Source organism: Carlito syrichta, unplaced genomic scaffold (assembly GCF_000164805.1).
Source record: "Carlito syrichta isolate Samal-C Ts95f unplaced genomic scaffold, Tarsius_syrichta-2.0.1 Scaffold305043, whole genome shotgun sequence".
NCBI lineage: Eukaryota > Metazoa > Chordata > Mammalia > Primates > Tarsiidae > Carlito > Carlito syrichta.
The window spans coordinates 649,657-668,931 of NW_007249139.1; the positions used below are offsets into that span (position 1 = coordinate 649,657).

General features: G+C 52.6%; 1 protein-coding gene across 1 annotated transcript in view; it reads left to right on the plus strand.

Annotated features, from left to right (window-relative positions):
- The window catches only part of MAPK13 (mitogen-activated protein kinase 13), a 17,649-nt gene extending 8,301 nt beyond the window's left edge, over positions 1-9,348 (plus strand). The window contains exons 2-13 of the mRNA XM_008061073.2: positions 52-154; positions 394-523; positions 2,363-2,421; positions 5,642-5,750; positions 5,918-5,947; positions 6,378-6,425; positions 6,548-6,662; positions 6,798-6,869; positions 7,725-7,804; positions 8,017-8,095; positions 8,190-8,366; positions 8,607-9,348. Of these exons, the coding sequence (XP_008059264.1) occupies positions 52-154; positions 394-523; positions 2,363-2,421; positions 5,642-5,750; positions 5,918-5,947; positions 6,378-6,425; positions 6,548-6,662; positions 6,798-6,869; positions 7,725-7,804; positions 8,017-8,095; positions 8,190-8,366; positions 8,607-8,686 (1,082 nt within the window). The 3' untranslated portion in view covers positions 8,687-9,348. The remainder of the gene's footprint in view (positions 1-51; positions 155-393; positions 524-2,362; positions 2,422-5,641; positions 5,751-5,917; positions 5,948-6,377; positions 6,426-6,547; positions 6,663-6,797; positions 6,870-7,724; positions 7,805-8,016; positions 8,096-8,189; positions 8,367-8,606) is intronic.
- The last annotated feature ends 9,927 nt before the right edge of the window (positions 9,349-19,275 follow it).

Sequence of the window (19,275 nt, forward strand, 5' to 3'; positions counted from 1 at the left end):
GGCTGCGTGAGGTCCCCGTGGGTTGGCTTGGAACTGGGTCTGGTTCTCCAGGACCGCCACCGGGCGAGGGGCCCAAGCGTTCGTCGGGGCCCTGCCCGCTGTTCCGGATGAGGACATCCAGGTCCCAGGAGGGGGACGGGCCTTGGCAGGCTGCGTAGAGATCCAGGCTGCCTGGATCCTGAGGGCATGGCGATGCTGCTGCCCCAGTGCCCTGGGCCTTTCTCGCTTTCTGCCTTGCTTCCCACCCCTTCTCCTGCTTCCTGGCCCTGGCCACATCCTGGGTGGGCATCGTCTCCTCCCTGGCTAGTCTGCTGCCCGGGGAGGGGCCCGTGGGGTGGCCTGGAGACGCCCCCAGGATCTGGAGTGGGTGCTGACCTGCCTGTGCCCCTGCAGCTCCGCCATCGACAAGCGGTCCGGGGAGAAGGTGGCCATCAAGAAGCTGAGCCGGCCCTTCCAGTCTGAGATCTTCGCCAAGCGGGCCTACCGGGAGCTGCTGCTGCTGAAACACATGCAGCATGAGAACGTAGGCCGCGGGGGCTTCGGGGAGGTCGAGAGGGGAGGCCAGGGAGGGACCCGACCAGGCCCCTCAGAGTACGGAGAACCAGGAGGGGACCGGGAGGAGGAGAACCTCTTTCTTGCTCCACGGATCTCTGCTTCTCGCCTCATTGTTAAAATGAGGGATGACCGGGCACCGTGGCTCACACCTGTAATCCCAGCACTTTGGGAGGCCGAGGAGGGAGGATCCGTTGAGTCCAGAGGTTCGAGACCAGTCTGAGTCTGGGCAACATAGTGTGACCTCGTCTCTACAAAAAAATTTAAAACATGGGCCGGGTATGACGGCCAGTGTTTGTAGTCCCAGCTACTCGGAAGGCTGAGGTGGGAGGATCGCCTGAGCCCAGGAGGTCCAGGCTGCAGTGAGCTCTGATGGTGCCACTGCACTCCAGCCTGGGCAACAGAATGAGACCCCAAGCCAAAAAACAAAAAACAACAACAACAAAAAGAGGGATTTGAGGACCTGCCCACTTTCCAGGAAGGGAACAAGGGGTATTTTTTGACTGGATGAACCTTATGGGGTACAGACTTAGGCTTTCATCATTATGAGGGAACAGGCACAGGGGAGCTTTTTAATGTGTTCCGTGTCTGAGAGCTTGTGGCCAGCTGGGGCTAGAAGCCTGGGCAATGTTTCTGCACGTGATCCTGATAATAACAACAACAGTAGACACTTAGTGAGCACTTACTACGTGCCAGACACTGTTCTAGCTGGTTGAATCCTCACACTATCACATGAGATGAGTACTACTGCCCACATGCCACAGTTGGGAAACGAAAGCACAGAGAGACTCACGTTGTGTTTAGTCAGTAGCAGAACTGGGCTTGATCTAGGCAGCCTGGTTCTGGGCCTGAGTGCATAACCATTAGACTGTCCTGTCTGGTAGAAGCAACCGAGAGAACCAGTGGCCCAGCTCTGGGCCTGGCAACCAGGCTTTGCTCCAGGAAACCCAGATTGCAGGGCAGACATTTAAGAGAATGACTTCAAAATATTGTGCACATTTTTTTCCTTTATTTTGAGTCAAGGTCTCATTCTGTCGCCCAGGCTGGAGTGCAGTGACACAATCATGGCTTATCGCAGCCTCGACCTCCTGGGCTCAGGCAATCCCTTCTGCCTCAGCTTCCAAATAGCTGGGACTACAGGCACGTGCCACCACACCTGGCTATTTTTTTTTTTTTTAATTATTTGTAGGGACAAGGTCTTACCATGTTGCACAGGCTGGTCTCGAATTCCTGGGCTCAAGCCATCCTCCTGCCTCAGCCTCCCAAAGTGCTGGGATTACAGGCATGAGCCACCACACTGGGCTATTGTACACATTTTAAGCCCCATCCCTCTTCAGGAAACCCCTTCCCTGTGGCCTCCAGCCAGGGGTGATCTTGCCTGGTGGCAGGCAAGGATGGGTGTGGCTAGACTCAAGACCAAGGACAGGGAGCCTGCTGGCTGGAAAGCTGCCTCCTGGCTGTCTCCTTTTCCCCTTCCACCGTCCTCTGTGGTTCTCTGCTGCCTCCATGAGTTGGGAGCGGGCTTGTGCTGCTTGCCCTGAACACCAGACTGAGGCGCACTGACACGCCTCCTCCCCCTCCCCCCATCCAGATTCCCTCCCTGTCACTGTTTATCTTAACCTCCCTCCCCGTTAGGGGATCCCTCCTGGCCTCTGCCCCTTGTACTGCTTCCACAAAGGCAGGGATCCTGCCTTCTGCTGGAGGCGGCGTCTCGGGAAAGGGCGGGTGGCCCTGGGTATGGCTGGGGCCTGGAGGAGGTGAGGGGCAAGGGCCGCCCCTGTCTAGCCCTCAATAGTGATTTCTTCCCCAGGTCATTGGGCTCCTGGATGTCTTCACCCCTGCCTCCTCGCTGCGCAACTTCCATGACTTGTGAGTTGGGTTCAGGGGGCTCTGGGGTATTTCAGGCTGGCATTGCCACTCAGGAGTTGGCTGGGGGAGGGTCCAGATTCTCTCCTCTGGCCCGGGGGCCTCTTTCCTTTCCCTGGTGGTCCCTGTGCTTTCGGGCTGTCGAGTGTGATTCTCTGGGAAGGTGCTTCCCGCCAAGGGTGGGCAAAGGAAGAGCTGGGGCGGGCTGGCTGGGGCGCTTGCCTGGCCCAGAACTGTCTGCACAGCTGCTTGCTCTTGACCCAACTTTGACAACACGAACACAGCTGCCAGTGCTCGCAGGGTTGGCACCAATTCCCCTCGCTGCCCCGGGGGCCCAGCTACGCGTCTGGATACGGGAGCTCTTTTTTTTTTTTTTTTGAGTCTGAGTCTCTCTCTGTTCCCCAGGCCAGGGTGCGGTGGCATGATCATGGCTCACCACAGCCTCCTGGGCTCAGGTGATCCTTCTGCTTCAGCCTCCTGAATTGCTGGCAGTCCCAGGAGTTGGGTGGGGGAGGGTCCAGATTCTATCCTCTGGCCCGGGGCCTCTTTCCTTTCCCTGGTGGTCCCTGTGCCTTCAGGCTGTTGAGTGTGATTCCCTGGGAAGGTGCTTCCCGCCAAGGGTGGGTGAAGGAAGAGGTAGTCCCAGCAATTCAGGACGCTGAAGCAGAAGGATCACCTGAGCCCAGGAGGCTGTGACTACAAGCATGCACCACCATGCCTGGCTAATTTTGAGATTCTTCATAGAGACCAGGTCTCGCTGTGTTGCCCACGCTGGTCTTGACCTTCTAGGCTCTAGCCATCCTCCTGCTTTGGCTTCCCAAAGTGTCGGGTTTATAGGCGTGAGCCACTGCACCTGGGCTTTGGGGCTTTTTGTAGTGAGGACTGGAAGGAAGCCTTGGCTGCCTCTGGCCCATGGGGTGCTTGACAGAGTTACACAGACCCAGAATGTCAGCTGCTAGATGTACAACTTCACTAGTACGGTGCGTGGACAAGACGGGGCTGTGCGGACAATGTCGAGAAGCCCAGTGTGGCGAGGGGAAGCCAGCAGCAGGTGTGGTCCCGCCGGGAGTCTGGACTCACTCCCAGAGGCAGCCTCCAACCCACCGGGGTTTTGAGCAGGGTGGGGGCATGGCCAGGTGGGGTCCTGTGGTATGCCTTCCGGCAGCAGCAGGAAGAGAGCAGGGAGCAGCCTTGGGGAGGAGGGAGAGCCCAGCGGCCAGTGTTAGTGACTAGACCTCTGTCTGAAGCCAAGAGCAGATTGAAGCAGGACCCACAGGATGCGATGATGTCTGTCGGGAAGCCACGACTGGGTGGGGTGGTGGGGCTGGGGGATGCTCAGGATCCTGTTTAGAATACCAGGGGGAGCCAGGCTCGGTGGCTCGGCCTGTAATCCCATGCCCTTGGGAGGCTAAGGTGAGTGGATTGCCTGAGCCCGCGGGTTCGAGACCCGCCTGGGCAACTTGGCAAGACCTCATCTATACAATACATCAAAAACTAGCCGGGTGTGGTAGCGCGCGCCTGTAGTTCCAGCCACTTGGAAGGCTGAGGCGGAAGGATGTCCAGTCTGGGCAACAGAGTGAGACTCCAACTCAAAAAAAAAAAGAGAGTACCAGGGGGAGGAGGAGCAGGTCTGAGCCTGTGAACGTTCAGGTGATTGCAAAGTGAATATGAACCTCAGAGGAAGAAGACCTGGCCAGGGCTGTGCATTTGGGCTGGAGTAGTCACCTGTGGGTGACTGGTGACGCCCAGGAACAGAGAATTGTAGGACATGAGGAGATAACATTGATTGGACGTCCACGTTCAGGAGGAGAGATAAGAGGATTCGCTGATGGAGGAGACGGAGAGAGCCCGGTCAGAGGCAGAGAATTTCGACGGAGTGTCAGACCTTGTGAGAGTGACGTAGGAAGAAAGGGAGTGTCAGGATGTGTTTGTCCAACAGTCCCTGGTGACCTGAAGCCGAGAGGCTTGGCGGCAGGATGGAAGCAGAAGCCAGGTTAACTCGGGAAGGGGAGTTAGGGCAGTGGAGTCCAGGAGCGTGGACCACCCTTTCTCGAAGTCTGGTGGTGAGAGAGGGAACAGGGGTGGGCACTTGAGGAAGCAAGGTCAAGGCTTCAGTGAGTCTGTCAGCCAGGAAGAAAGAGCTGAGCTTTTGTGTAGCAGGCGAAGCCCCAGGAGAGGACTGGGAGACAGGGTGGCCAGCCAGAAGAGGGCTGCTAGAATTCAGAGGCTCATGGAGATGGCCTCCACCACATCCTTCGAAAATATTTATAATATTTTAAAAATATATATATCTTATTTTTTAGAGACAGGGTCTCACTCTCTCACCCAGGCCAGAGTACAGTGGCATGATCACAGCTCACTGCAGCCTTGAATTCCAGGGCTCAAGTGATCCTCCTGCCTCAGCCTCCCAAGTAGCTGGGGACTACAGGTACATATCACCACACCCAGCTAATTTTTTAATTTTTTGGAGAGACAAAGTCTTGCTATGTTGTCCAGGCTGGTCTCGAAGTCCCGGCCTCAAGTGATTCTCCTGCCTCAGCCTCCCAAAGTGCTGGTACTATAAGTGTGAACTACCTCCCCAGCCTGTTTTTATAATCTGTATTATTTTTGCTCAGGATTTCGCTGTTACTTCCTTGAGTAACAGTTACATTTTGCCAGCTTCGACCTGTTTCATAGTTCCATAAGAGGGTGCCACCTCCTTCTTCCACCCTCCTGGAAATTGTTTTATTATTTCCTTCTTGGAAGGACAGACACATTGTTTGTTTGTTTGGGTGGTTGGTTAGTTGTTTGGAGCCTGTTTGTTCCAGGAGCTGTCTTAGCCAGGCATGACCCTCTGCACAGAAGCTATTTGGACAGAGGCTGAAGGAAATACTGGCAGATGATTCTAGCTCCCAGCTGTGGCTTTCTGTGGGGCGTGGAGGAGGGCAAGGAGAGGGCACTTTTGAAGAACAGGAACACAGCTCCATTCGGCTTTCCTGAGCACGCGCCAACTCTGAGCACGCTCACCCTGAGTCTGCCAGCTGGGCCGCCTGCCGCGGGGAGGCTGGGCGCCAGGAGCCTGGAGGCAGTGTGGGGGTCGGGCTGGCTGAGTGGGGCTGGTTTTTGCCTGCCAGAGGACATTTCTAAGCCCCTGCCTGCTCCATCCACACGCCGCTCCTGTGAGCTCAGACCTGGGGCTGGGTCGGCCTGAGCAACTGTTCCAAGAAGCCCTCGTGCCTTCCAGCTACCTGGTGATGCCCTTCATGCAGACAGACCTGCAGAAGATCATAGGCATGGAGTTCAGTGAGGACAAGATCCAGTGCCTGGTGTACCAGATGCTCAAAGGACTGAAGGTGGGGGCCTTGGAGGGCGGCTGAGGGGGCGCCTCGGGGTCGAGGCCTGAGGTTCGAGGGAGGCTGGCGGAAGCATGCTGTACCAGGGCAGAGGAGGTTTTCGAGCCGGCCTGCGTGCTGGGTGTGGGTCTGAGCACTGGACTCAGCCTTCTGTCTCTCCCACACAGTACATCCACTCAGCGGGGGTCGTCCACAGGGTGAGTGCTTCCCCCATCCTCAAAGGTCTGGTCCTGCCCGTGGGTGGAGTTTTCCAGCAGTCATTCGAGGAGTGGAAGAGGTGGAAGGAGGGGGTGGTTCTCGGGAGCATGGAATGTGGATTTTTCAGACCCAGCCTGGGCTCTGGAAGGCCTGCGTGGAAGATTCGAGGTGCTCTGGGGATCTTTATGGGGAATCGCTGCAGCCAGAGCCAGCCCTGAGCTGGGTGTCTCAGGCTTCAAGAATCAGGAACGTTTTCCATCCCGACGGGCCCCGAGAGAACGCCTAGGCCAATCCCCATTTTACACATGAGGGAAACTGAGGCCCAGGGAGGGGAAGGGGCCTGGCCGGGGTCACGACGCTGGGCAGTGCCAGAGCCAGGACAAGCTCCTGGTTGCCTCTGCCCGGTGCTCACTCTCTGTCCTCCCCCAGGACCTGAAACCAGGCAACCTGGCCGTGAACGAGGACTGTGAGCTGAAGGTGAGGGGCTCAAGCAGGCTTGATGGGGATGGGGTGGGCCTCTCCCCCGGGAGCCCCCCGAAGACCCCCTAGGGGCCTCCTTTTCTAAGCAAGTTCCTTCCCCCACACCCACTGAGCCACAGATCCTGGACTTTGGGCTGGCGCGGCCTGCCGACACCGAGATGACCGGCTATGTGGTGACCCGCTGGTACCGGGCCCCTGAGGTGATCCTCAGCTGGATGCACTACAACCAAACCGGTCAGTGGCCAGTCCTGAGGGCGCGCAGGGCCGGGACCTGCCCAGCGGCTTTCCGGGCCATCGGGTGACTCTGCTGGCTGACTGCTGGGTCCCTGCAAGACGGCCCAGGTGACACTCTCCTGTCTCTCTCTTCAGTGGACATCTGGTCTGTTGGCTGTATCATGGCGGAGATGCTGACCGGGAAAACTCTGTTCAAGGGGAAAGACTGTATCCTTTGCTGGAAAAGCCAAACTCATCTAGGGATTCCTTCCTTCAACAGACACTTCATTTAAATAATTCTCTCTCTCTTTCGTTTTTTAAGTTGGAGTCTCACTCTGTTGCCCAGGCTGGAGTGCAGTGGCACCATTATAGCTCCTTGCAGTCTCAATCTCCTGGGCTCAGGCGATCCTTCCACCTTAGCCTCCCAAGTCGCTGGGACTACAGGCGTGTGCCACCATGGCTGGCTAATTTTTTAAAAAAATGTTTTATGGAAGCGAAGGCTCGCTATGTTGCCTAGGCTGGTCTTGAACCCTTGGACTCAAACGATCCTCCTGCCTCCCCTCCCAAAGTGCTATGATTTTAAGTGTGAGCCACCATGCATGGCAATTGCTTTTTTTCTTAATGCAAGAGTGATACGTGCTCCCTGTAGAATAATTTTAAAAGTAGATAAGCCACATGATGAAAATGAGTCATCTGCAGTTCTACTGCTGTGTGCAAAGTACTTCAAATTTTGGCACCGCACACATTAAGTGCCTGCATGTGCAGGGCAGGACTTGGAGGAGAAGACATAAGCTCAGCCTGCCCAGCTTGTTGTGGCCGGGGGTTTGGAGAAGACGAGGACACAGAAGAGACAGAAGAGGGTGACTGTGTGGGATGAGGCCAGGGAAGTCCACTGCCTTTGTCAAGAAGGGCACCCCCCCCCCAGACCCTCAGCCTGTTGCCGGGAAAGCCCTCCAGGAGCCTCTTCCTGAAAGCAGGACTGGTAGTCAGGTGCCTCAGGGCCTGGTGGAGTGATGGTGGGTGCGGGAAGGGTAGCTCAGACCCACCAGGGAGAGCAGGGCTGAGCCTTAACTTGCTACTAAGACCTGGACCAGTTGACCCAGATCCTGAAAGTGACCGGGGTGCCGGGCGCAGAGTTTGTGCAGAAGCTGAACGACAAAGCGGTGGGTGGTCAACATGCCCAGGTGGGCTTAGGCTGCATGCTTGGCTGACCACAGGCTGGGTGAACTATGGGCTGTTGGGGAGGAGGGCTTGCCTGTGCCTCCCCCCAGGGTCCTCCCCCCCAGCAGGTGCTCTTGACCTCATCTCACCCTGGACTCTGACCTGAGCCCCCAGCCCTGCTTTGAGGCTTTCCGGACTGACGTCTTTCTTTCAGGCCAAATCCTACATCCAGTCCCTGCCGCAGACCCCCAAGAAGGATTTCACCCAGCTCTTCCCCAAGGCCAGCCCCCAGGGTGAGTCTCAGGACCTGCTTCCCGGGGGGCCCTCTGTGCATCCCCGGGCCGCCTCCCCATGCTGGGTGTGAGACTCACGGCTCTGCCGCTGCAGCCATAGACCTGCTGGAGAAGATGCTGGAGCTAGACGTGGACAAGCGCCTGACAGCCTCGCAGGCCCTCACCCACCCCTTCTTCGAGCCCTTCCGGGAGCCTGAGGAGGAGACGGAGGCCCAGCAGCCCTTTGACGACGCCTTAGAACACGAGAAGCTCACGGTGGACGAGTGGAAGCGTAAGACCCGGGTCCTGGCCCCCTCCCCCCTCCCTCTGCCCGCAGCCTCTTCCCTTGGCCTCCTCGGTCCTCACGACTTGGCCAGCCCCACTTGTGCCCAGAGACCCCTGCCCCATCTCCCAGTGGGCGTTCCCTCCCCTGCGGTGTGTGTCTTTCCTTCACACTCCACTCCATGTCTGAGGGGGCAGGCTCCGGACCCCACACCTCCTCACACGCCTTAAACCGTGCTGCCTTTCTTAGAGCACATCTACAAGGAGGTCGTGAACTTCAGTCCCATTGCCCGGAAGGACTCACGGCGCCGGAGCGGCATGAAGCTGTAGTGACCCCTCCAGTTGAGCCAGAGGATGCTGCCTGAGGACCAGAATCTATTTGTCAGGCTGAACTGTGAACCCTTCTTGGAATATAGCCTTTCCACCAGAGCCCTCTTCTCATGTAGGAAAGGGACCTAGCCGTTGCAGACTCCAAGGATGTTGGTTGGGAGAAAATAGCCCTGATTGTAATGGGCTTTGTTAAAACCCCTGTCTAGAGAATTGTGCAAGGGTGGGGGCCTTTCCTTCCTGCTGTGGCGAGCTGAGAGGGTGACGAACCAGTCTGGGTCCATGACACTGACGTGTGTGAGTCTCCTACAGCTGCTGTGACAGATGACCCCCAATGGATGACTTAATGCTTAGCTCTGGGGCTAGAGGTCTGAGGTCACACTGTCGACAGGGCCACGGTCCTCCGGAAGGCTCTGGGGAAGGATCCTTCCTTGCATCTTTTTAAGCTTCTGGTGATGGTCGGCAGTTCTTGGTGCTCCCTGGCGTGTCACCACACCACTCCAGTCTCTGCGTGTGTGTCCACGTGGTCTTCTTGCCCCGACTGTCTTCTTTTAAGAACACCAGTCACCGGGTTGAGGGCCTGCCTCAATCCGGTATGATCTCTTCCCGTTCTTACTAATTACGCCCCTGAAGACTGTTTCCAAATAAAGTCACGTTCTCAGGTTCCTGGCAACCATGGATTTTGGGGGGACACTATTCAACCGACTACAGATGGCCATGCAGCAGGGGCTCCTGTCTAGGCCTTGTGCTCCGTGAGGGAACCAGATGTATTTGGCTGCTAAATTAAGGGAGCAGGGAGAGAGCTGCAGCTGGTGAGGCGTTGCATCCAGGTTATTTTGGGTGAGTGGTAAGCAATCAAGATAGGAAGCAGCAGTGGGCTTGTGGACGGGGCTGCACGAGGCAGAAGTGGGCTTTTTCCTGGCTCTGTGGCAATCTGTCCTCCTTTTGGGAGATGGCAAAGCCCCCCAGGGCTTTAATCTGACAATGGCTAGGAGCTTTCTGTTTATATCTGAAAAACCTTGGGATAACAAATTTCTGTGTGCACAAGCGGTCGGGCAGTGTAGGTCTCAAACTTCCCTGTGTACCAGGGGACTTGTTAAATGCAGATTCTGGCCAGGTGTGGTGGCTCACTCCCATAATCCCGGCACTTTGGGAGGCCAAGGCAGGAATTCAAGCACAGGAGTTCAAGACCAGCCTGGGCAACATAGCAAGACCTTGTCATTGCCTTGCAAGTCTCTGGTGTAGCCATGTGCTCTTTGAGCTATGGCTGTCACCACGCTTCCTGGTTTTTGGCCCTCTCCCCCACCTGGAGCAGGTGAATTTTCTCTCTCTCTTTCTCTCTCTAAATTACTCTTAAATAAACTTTTCTTTATTAAAAAAAAATTAGCCAGCTGTGGTGGTATACACCTGTAGTAGCAGCTACTCAGGAGGCTGAGGTGAAAGGATCTCCTGAGAGCAGGAGGTTGAGGTTGCGGTGAACCATGATCGTGCCATTGCTCCAGCCTGGGGAACGATGAGACCCCCAACTCAAAATAAATGCAGATTCCTGGACCCCACCCCAGCGATTCTGATTCAACCGGTCTGGAGTTGGGACCCTGCAATGTGCAATTGAATGAGGACCTCTCACCCCGACCCAAGCCTAGTGGTGGTGGTGGATATCAGACCTTATTTAGAGACATTTTGCTGATTTCAGTACCACTTAATTTGTCAGGTCTAAATCAGAAACCTACAGTGGGAGACTGAGGGGCTTCAGATGAGCTTCGTTTTACAGTGTTAAAACTGAGACTCAGCATTTTTAGGGCCATGAAACACATACTATGGTGGATACATGACATTGTGTATTTGTTAAGATCTGCAGGCTGGGTGCAGTGACTCAGCCTGTAATCCCAACACTTTGGGAGGCCGAGGTGAGAGGATTGCCTGAGCCCGCAGGTTCGAGACCAGCCTGGGCAACATGGTGAGACCTCATCTCTATGATAAATAAAAAAATTAGCCATGTGCAGTAGCGTGCACCTGTAGTTCTGGCTACTTGGTAGGCTGAGATGGAAGGATTGCCTAAGTCCAACAGGTGGAGGCTGCAGTGGCCATGGGCGTGACGCTGCACTCCAGCCTAGGCGAAATGAGTGAGACTCCAACTCAAAAAAAAAAAAAATCTGTGGAACTGTATAACAGGGTGAACCCTCAGGTAAACCGTGTGGACTTTAGTATCAGTACCGGCTTGTCGATTGTAATGAACGTGCCACACTAATGCAAGATGTTACTAGAAGGTGGGAGGCATGTGGAACCTCTCTGTGCTTTCTACTAACCTAAAACTGCCCTAAAAAAAAATAAACAAGAAATACCCTGAGGCCCCAGAGAGGCTCAGTCAGATACCCTCAGCTAGGAAGGGTTTGAACCCAAGCAGCCTTGCCCACTGGGCCAAAGGCTCTCAACCCAAGCTTGGATTCAGGGGTTGCTTGGTCTTCCCTCTGTCTTTGCCCATCTCCCTGAGCGCCTTTGCTCCTGGCTGGACCCACAGACTCTGACCCTGCTGTCAAGGATGGAGTTCTTGACTGGGATTGACCCTGTCCTGCCATAGCCCTAATCTTGCTTGTTGCTAAACTGCCCCAGGCTCCCTGAGTCTGAATCCCTTCTGAGATGCTGTGCTGGTCCCAGGGAAAAAGTCCCACCTTCTTGGCCTGGCATTCAAAATCCCTTGTGTTCTCTCTGACCTCATCAACTCCCACTGCCTCCTGTATGTCTTATGCCAGTGTGGCCTGCCATGGGACACCAGTCCTGGGGTCCACCATGAGGCTCATAGGGCACATGAGCAAGTTAAATGTTCTGACAAATCCTGCAGTAAAGAGATCTGTTCAATATTGTTTAATCCAGAACTTCCCTAATGTAGCCCCAGGACCACATTTTCTCCCAACAGCATTATAACACATGTAGCCTTCTTTGTCCGGTGCGGTCCAGTGCCCAGGTCTCCACGTTGCCTCTCTCCCAAGCAGGCTTGGGCTTACTTCCAATACCTCTGCGTAGAAGGCTCTCCATTCTGTTCCCCACTCAGGAAAATCCTCCTCATCCTTCAAGACTACCTCAGGCCTCCCTCCAAGAAGTCATTCTCCATCATCCTTCCTCAGGGAACGGACAGCTGCCTCCCTCTGCCCCAGGCCCTGCTTGGAGCAAGTATGTGTGAGTGAATGATGTCCCAGGAGCCTGTTGGTAATTTCTCTTGCAGTGTGGAAGGTGGCATAGAGCACAGCAGGAAGCAGAAGTGGTGGCCCTGGATTGTACCTTGGCGTTACTTCCCTGAAAATCTCAAAGCTCTCCAGTGCCCAGGCCTGTCCCCACTGTCCCTTGGTGTCCCTCCAGGCCACTCCCCATCCTGTCCCTCACAGTTATCTCAACCTTGGAAACTTTCTTCAGAGGGAGGCGAAGGGGCTCAGCAGTACAAAGAGGCTCGTGGGTTTGGGCCTGACCCAGTAAGCGTGTGGCCTGTGTGAGGAAACCCTCCATTCCCCAGGGGACTGGGGGCAGGCATGTGGGGGGTGGTTGAAGGGAGCGTGGATTTGGTCTCAGCGACTCTCACCTTGGCCTGCAGGGCCTGGGGCCAGTCTCATGGCCCCGGACCTTGGTGGGTGAGGTTGGCCTATGCTCTGTGGCCAAGGGGGTGCAGAGAGATGAGGAAGCCACACTCAGAGATGGGGACAGTTCTGTGGCAGCAGTTGCAACCTCCACTTCTCCTTTGTGAAATGAAGGGCACAGCCCCTCTCCCAAGGCGGCGGGGTCCTCCCAGGTTGGCGGCTCAGGGCAAAGTTTGCTTGGCAGGAACTGGGGACGGGGGATGGGGTGGAGGCAGAATTGGAGGAGCTGCCCTCGCAAGGGGGAGTCCCACATGCACCGAGGCCCGAGCTGCCTGCGAGGCTGGAGGCTAGTGTGAACGGAGCCTGGCGGCGTGTTGAGACGACTGTGACTGTCCCTCCAGGGTGTGGCAACCGTGTTTTCCTGGCCTTGAGCAGTGCTGCACCCACAGCCAACGAGCGCAGGATTGCTCTTGGCTGCTTCTCCCCAGGGTCGGCCTTTGCATCCCAGTGGAGACAACCCTGAGCCGTCCAGCTCTGGGGTGGTCCCCGTCTCTTATCTCCAGTGAACTTGATGCTCTGTCCTCATCCTCCCTGACTCCATGATCAGAGGCTGGTGATTCCTCCTTTTCCCACTGGCAGCAGAGGCCCGAGCCCATTTAGCCACACCCAAGACCCCAGCGAGTTCAAAGACGATGGGGGAGGGGTCCTGGTTCCTCCTGTGAAGCTTCTACCCGGCTAGCAGCTGCCCCACACAGGCAGCCGCACCAGAGCGTCCACTGTGCCCTCTCACCCATGGCTCTTAGCCTTTTCGTGTGTCATGGGTCACTTTTCAAAATCATCTTTTGCCGGCTGTGGTGGCTCACACCTGTAATCCCGGCACTTTGGGAGGCCAAGGAGGTCAAGTCTGTGGTGAGCTGTGATGGTACCACTGCCTTCCAGCCCGGGCAACAGAATGAGACCCCCACTCAAAAAATACATATACACATACACAAAAAATAAAGTGCTCAGAACAGCATCCGGCACAAGGAGTACTCGCCAAGAGTTAATTATTATTATTATTATTATTTTCTCTACCACATCCTCTTTCTTCCTGATGACCCCATCTTCCTGACTTCTGCACTTCCTCCTTCTCAGCAGGTTTTCCCACTCACCTGGTCTCCCTGGCATTAAATCCTCCCTCTGTGGGCTTGCTCATGTATTGCCATCTGGCTTTTTACATTCCTGCCAAACATCTTAAGAGAGGAGTCTGTGTCTGTCACCTGTTTCCTCGCTATGCCTCCCTAGCAGACACTGTTACACCTGCCTTCGGCGTCCACCTTCCTTCCACAAGGACTCGCTCGTGTTTTCCGACAGTCTCTGATCAACAAATCCCACCAATCTCTGGCCCAGGCCGCTCGGCCATGCCTGCCACCCCAGCTTCCACAGGGAGACCCTCTGCCTCGGTGGTGTGTCTGTCTGCCTCCCCCAGCCCCCTGTACCTTCCAGCCCTGTTTTCTCAACAGTGAACTTGGTTGATCCAACTTCCTCCCTCCTCTGACCTAGCTCAGAGCTTGAGATCCTCAGCCCACTACGTCATCCTCTTCCCATCTTCCTGCCCTCCAGCCTGGCCCTCTCCAGTGGCTGGATCTGACTCTGCTGGCTGTCCATGGCTTTCCTGTCAGACTCCCCCACTCCAACTCACAGTGCCCTTCCTCTTGTGGCCATTCAGCTGGGCCCTCGTGCTGGCCTCGCCCTGGCTCTCTGTCTTGCTTCCCTGTTCATCTTATGTCTTAGGAGTCCCTCCGCGGTGATGCTTCTGGAAGCTATTCCATGTAGACCATTCTAGGCCCTTCATACCCGTGCTGTCATAATAGTGTCCACAGCGATTTCCTTGCTCTGGGCTCTCCCCTTCTTCTGTCCTGCAGCCAATTCTTCTTCCTTGATGCTGCTGAGACACCTCCTCCCCCTGCTGAAAAGCCAAAGAGAGCTCTCTCGCACCTGCAGGACCAGGTATCATATCCTGACTAGTGTGTAAGTTTCCATGGTAAGAACACGGCCTGGTCTTAGCAGCTCTTGCTTACGTTACAATTCTGGTGTCTGTAGCCTTTCGTGTAGGGTCTGGGATGGCCGGAGAGTGTGGAGTTAAGAACCTGACCTTTGCATCCAAAAAGACCCGGAATGAGTCCTGGCTTTGCCATTTATGTGTTCCAGTCAGGGCTCTCCAGATAAACAGAACCAGCAGGATATATGTAGAACCTGTAGAAATCCATCTCACTCTCTATCTATCAACAGAAAGTGATTTATTTTAAGGCATGGCTCACATGATTGTGAGGGATTGGCACGTCTGAAATTTGTAGAGAAGGCTTGCTGGCTGGCAGTTCGGTAAAAGTTGATGTTGCAGTCTTGAGTCCAAAATTCATAAGGCACAGGGATGGAAAAGATGGAGAGGCAGGCAAGACACTCAAGCAGGATATCTATGTGATAGTCTTTTTTTTTTTTTTTTTTTTTGAGTCAGAGTCTCACTCTGTGACCCAGGCTGGAGTGTAGTGGCATGCTCACAGCTACTGCAGCCTTGACCTGCTGGGTTCAGGCGATCCTCCTGCCTCAGCCTTCCAAGTAGCTGAGACTACAGGCGTGCACCACCATGCCTGGATAATTGTTTGATTTGTTGTAGAGACGAGGTCTCGCCATGTTGCTCAGGCTGGTCTTGAATCCCTGAGCTCAGGCAATCCTCTTGCCTCTGCCTCCCAAAGTGCTGGGATTACAGGCATGAGTCGCCATGCCCAGACTATGTGATAGTCTTGATTTCCTCTTCTCCTAGGAACCTCAGTCTTCACAGCTGTATCTAGACTATTATTGAACCAAATGACCAGGCACATGAATTGGCCAAGTTGACACATAAAATTAACCGCCACACCATGTGTTTTGGGGCAGAATATTTTACTCTGCTGAACCTTATTTTTCCTTCTGTAAAATGGAATCCTAGACGAGCTTGGATCATAGGACTCGTGAGGGTAAAGTGCACAGACAGAGTGCACAGTAAGGGTTTGTTATTTTACTATTGCTGTGGTTGTACCAGTAAGTGCTCAAAAACACTTGTGGGCGATGACAATGGTCTTGGGAATACCAGAAAATACAAAACACAGCTATTGCTCTCAAACTTTTGGTCGAGCTATGTAGGTGTAACACAGAACCACGGAGGTGAACCAAGCTTATTCCATCTGACTCCCCATTCCCATAGGCTGTTCAGAACCTTCAGTTCATGTAAAAAAAAAAACAAAAAAAAACTCCAGACAAAATCTCCCAGAATTCTTCATATTCTTTTTTTTTGTGGAGAGAGGCAGAAAGTTCTCTGCTGGGCTGGTTTTCTTCATCTTGGAGACAGTGGGGAGCTTGGAACAATGTGTCAGAAAGAATTAAATTTCACTTCTACTGCAGCCTTTTCACATTTTGTAAGAACTGCATATTCATGCCAGTAAACAGCACAGCAGGAACCAGATGATAGCTGGTTTTCCTGGAAATCAGGAAATCAATCAAGTCGTCTCAAACTGAGATGTCTACGTTGTGAAATACTGCTAATATCCGAGAACTGTTTTAAATGAGAGTAGTTTTTATAAATGGAAATTCTCTCCCTCTCTCTCTCTCTCTCTCTCTTTCTCTCTCTCTCCCTCTCTCCCCCACCCCATCCCTCCTTTCCTTTCTTGTTTTAAACCAATACTGCCCACTGCTTGACTACTTCTAATGTGTTCAGCCTAGGTATCAGCTTTTAAAAGTAGGTGGGATGGGATATGGGCTCTCTGCTTCCCTGAGATCTCTCCATTGTTTCTGCCCAGTTAACTGGCCCCTGTCTCTGCCTGTCCTGGGGTCTGTTTGCTTTGTCCACACCAGTCATTATTTCAGCCTAAACCATTACTGCAGCTGCCTCTTTCAGAACCAAGATAAAGAGATCCAAAAAAAAAAAACTTTCTCTGTGTATAGTACTAATATTATATATCTATGTTTTCATTACAGTACTAATATTATATATCTATGTTTTCTTATTATAAAGCCAGTACAGTAAATTTCCATATACCCTGTACCCAGTTTCCTTGTTATTATTATTTTTTGAGTTGGAGTCTCACTCTGTTGCCCAGGTTGGAGTGCAGCGGCACACTCACAGCCACCCCAGGGTCAACCTGCTGGACTCTGGCAATCCTTCTGCCTCAGCCTTCCAAGTAGCTGGAACTACAGGCGCACTCTTCTACACCCAGCTAATTTTTTATTTATTGTAGAGACAAGGTCTCGCCATGTTGCCTGGGCTAGACTAGAACCCGCGGGCTCAGGCAATCCACTTGCCTTGGCCGCCCAAAGTGCTGGGATTACAGGCTGAGTGATTGAGCTCAGCTTATTATTATTATTAGTTGAAGTCTCACTCTGTCACCCAGGCTGGAGTACAGTGGCATGCTCATGGCCACCACAGCCTGGACCTCCTAGGCTCAGGCCATCCTTCCACCTCAGCCTTCCAAGGAGCTGGGACTACAGGAGCACACCACCATACCTGGCTAATTTTTTGATTTATTGTGGAGACAAGGTCTTGCCAAGTTGCCCAAGCTGGTCTTGAACCTCTGAGCTCAGACCATCCTCTCACCTCAGCCTCTCAAAGTGCTGGGATTACAGGCGTGTGCCACCATGCCTGGCAGTTTCCCTCAATTTATGAGCCAATATTGATACATTATTAAGAAAAGGGCATAGTTTATTCAGATGTGCTTAATTTTTACCTAATAATCTTTTTCTGTTCCAAGATCCCATGTGACATTTGGTTGTCATTTAGGATCCTCTTGGCTATGACAGTTCCTCACTTTTCTAGTTTCTGATGCCCTTGATGGTTTTGAGGAGTACCAGTCATGAATGTTATAAAATGTCCCTCAGTTGGGGTCTGTGTGATGTTTTTCTCATGATTGGACTGACGAAATGTGTCTTTAGGAGGAAGACTACAGGAATGAAGTGACAGGCTCATCACCTCACACCATACCAAGGGTATCATAACCTCTCAACATGACTTAGCACTGTTGATGTTAACCTTGACCACCTGACTAAGGGAATGTTGGCTGGATTTCTCTACTATAAAGTTATTTCCTCCCCATTTCTATACTATAGTCCTTGGAGACAAGTCAATAAACACAACTGTACTTAAGGGGAGGGGGCACTACACTCTACTTCCTCGAGGAGGGAATATCTAGATAAATTATTTGGAACATTTTTGTGTGGGAGATTTTTCAGTCATTTATATCTACGAGCTCATGGATGTTTATTTTATACTTTGGTTATAATCCAACAAATAACATAATAAAATTAAAATTAGCAATAATAATAAATAAATTTTTGAAAGTTCTACCTTTTGACTTGACTTGCAGGTTTTCTTCTTTTTGTGTGGACCGAGCCCGGGTCCCTGAAGGGACTTAGAGGTACGTCCCACATTCAAAAGGGAAGTCCGTTCATAAATCATGCAAACACATGGAGTCCTGGATTGGTGGAAACAATTTTTGCTTCTCCCACTTTGATGTTGCTCAATCCAGAGCCCACTGTGGTTGGGCAACCTAAAGACTCCTCCCGCTCTTGAGTGATTTCTTCCTTGTTGATCCTCTGCCTCTTCACCATCCCTATGCCCACCCACCCTTGGTAGGACATGCAGGGGATCTTCAGCCCATCTGCATGAAATAAGAAAACTAAACAGAATAAACATCATTCGTAGGTAGTATAGCCATCCTTTTGCTGCATGTTATCCAGGTGTACTCTTCTGGTACTTGAAATATATTATTTCTAATCTTTATACTTATTACAAGGCAATTATATTCCAATTTTACAGCTATGGAAATGGAATCTCTGAGAGTTAAAAGAAAATTTCCCCAAGGTTTTCTTTCTTTTCTTTTCTTTTTTTGAGTTGAAGTCTCACTCTGTCGCCCAGACTGGACCTGCTGGGCTCCAGCGATCCTTCTGCCTCAGCCTTCCAAGTAGCTGGAGGTACAGGTGTGCGCTACCACGCCCGGCTAATTTTTTGATTTATTGTAGAGATGAGGTCTCGCCAAGTTGCCCAGGCGGGTCTCGAACCCACGGGCTCAGGCAATTCACTCACCTCAGCCTCCCAAAGGCGCAGGATCACAGGCTGAGCCACCGAGCCCAGCTACCGAGCCCGGCTAGGTTTTCTTTCTATTGCAGGTTTATTCCTTCTCGGCTCCCCCCACCCTCAGTTCCTCTTCTCATCTGCCTCCTGTGTTGGAGTGCTCACTGCTCTATTCTTGGTTCCCCTTCCTATCCATGCTCCCCTCTTAATAGTTTCTTCAACTTTCATAGCTCTCTGTACCATCTACATGGGTCTTCTCATTTCAATTTCAGAAAAGTCAACGTCTTCACCTGAATGTTTACAATTAAAAGTTTGGAGGTTATGCTTCCACTCGTGGTAGAGAAGCTTGTAGTGTATTGTAATAATTATAGATTCTGGATAATGGAAAAAACACAACTATTTGAAGGCACTGGAGAGACCAAAATATGGTAGAAACTAGGAGGGAGTTAATTACTGAAAGAAGGGAAGTGCAGTGGGGAAGATGTGCAATTGGAAGGCTTTTGCCTGAGGGCACACTTCAGAACAGGTAGCACAGGATGGTCAGAATTCAAGCATAAAGCTCCTAGTCTTACTGGTTTGGCAAGTCAGGTAATAAGATTTAGAAAGGAAAACTAAGAAAGAAGAAGCCACAGAGGTTTCTTAAAGAGCATATAACATTTAACCAAATCTTTGACTTCTGACCTGTGCATGGGTAGGGGATACTCTAGCAGAGGTCCTCAAACTTTTAAAACAGGGGGTCAGTTCACTGTCCCTCAGACCGTTGGAGGGGCGGACTACAGTTTAAAAAAAAACAAAAAACTATAGTCCGCCCCTCCTATAGTTTAAAAAAAAAAAAACTATACTCCGCCCCTCCAACAGTCTGAGGGACAGTGAACTGGCTCCCTGTTTTAAAAGTTTGAGGATCTCGGAGCCCAGTACGAAACAAGCAGGGAAAAAAAAAAAAAAAA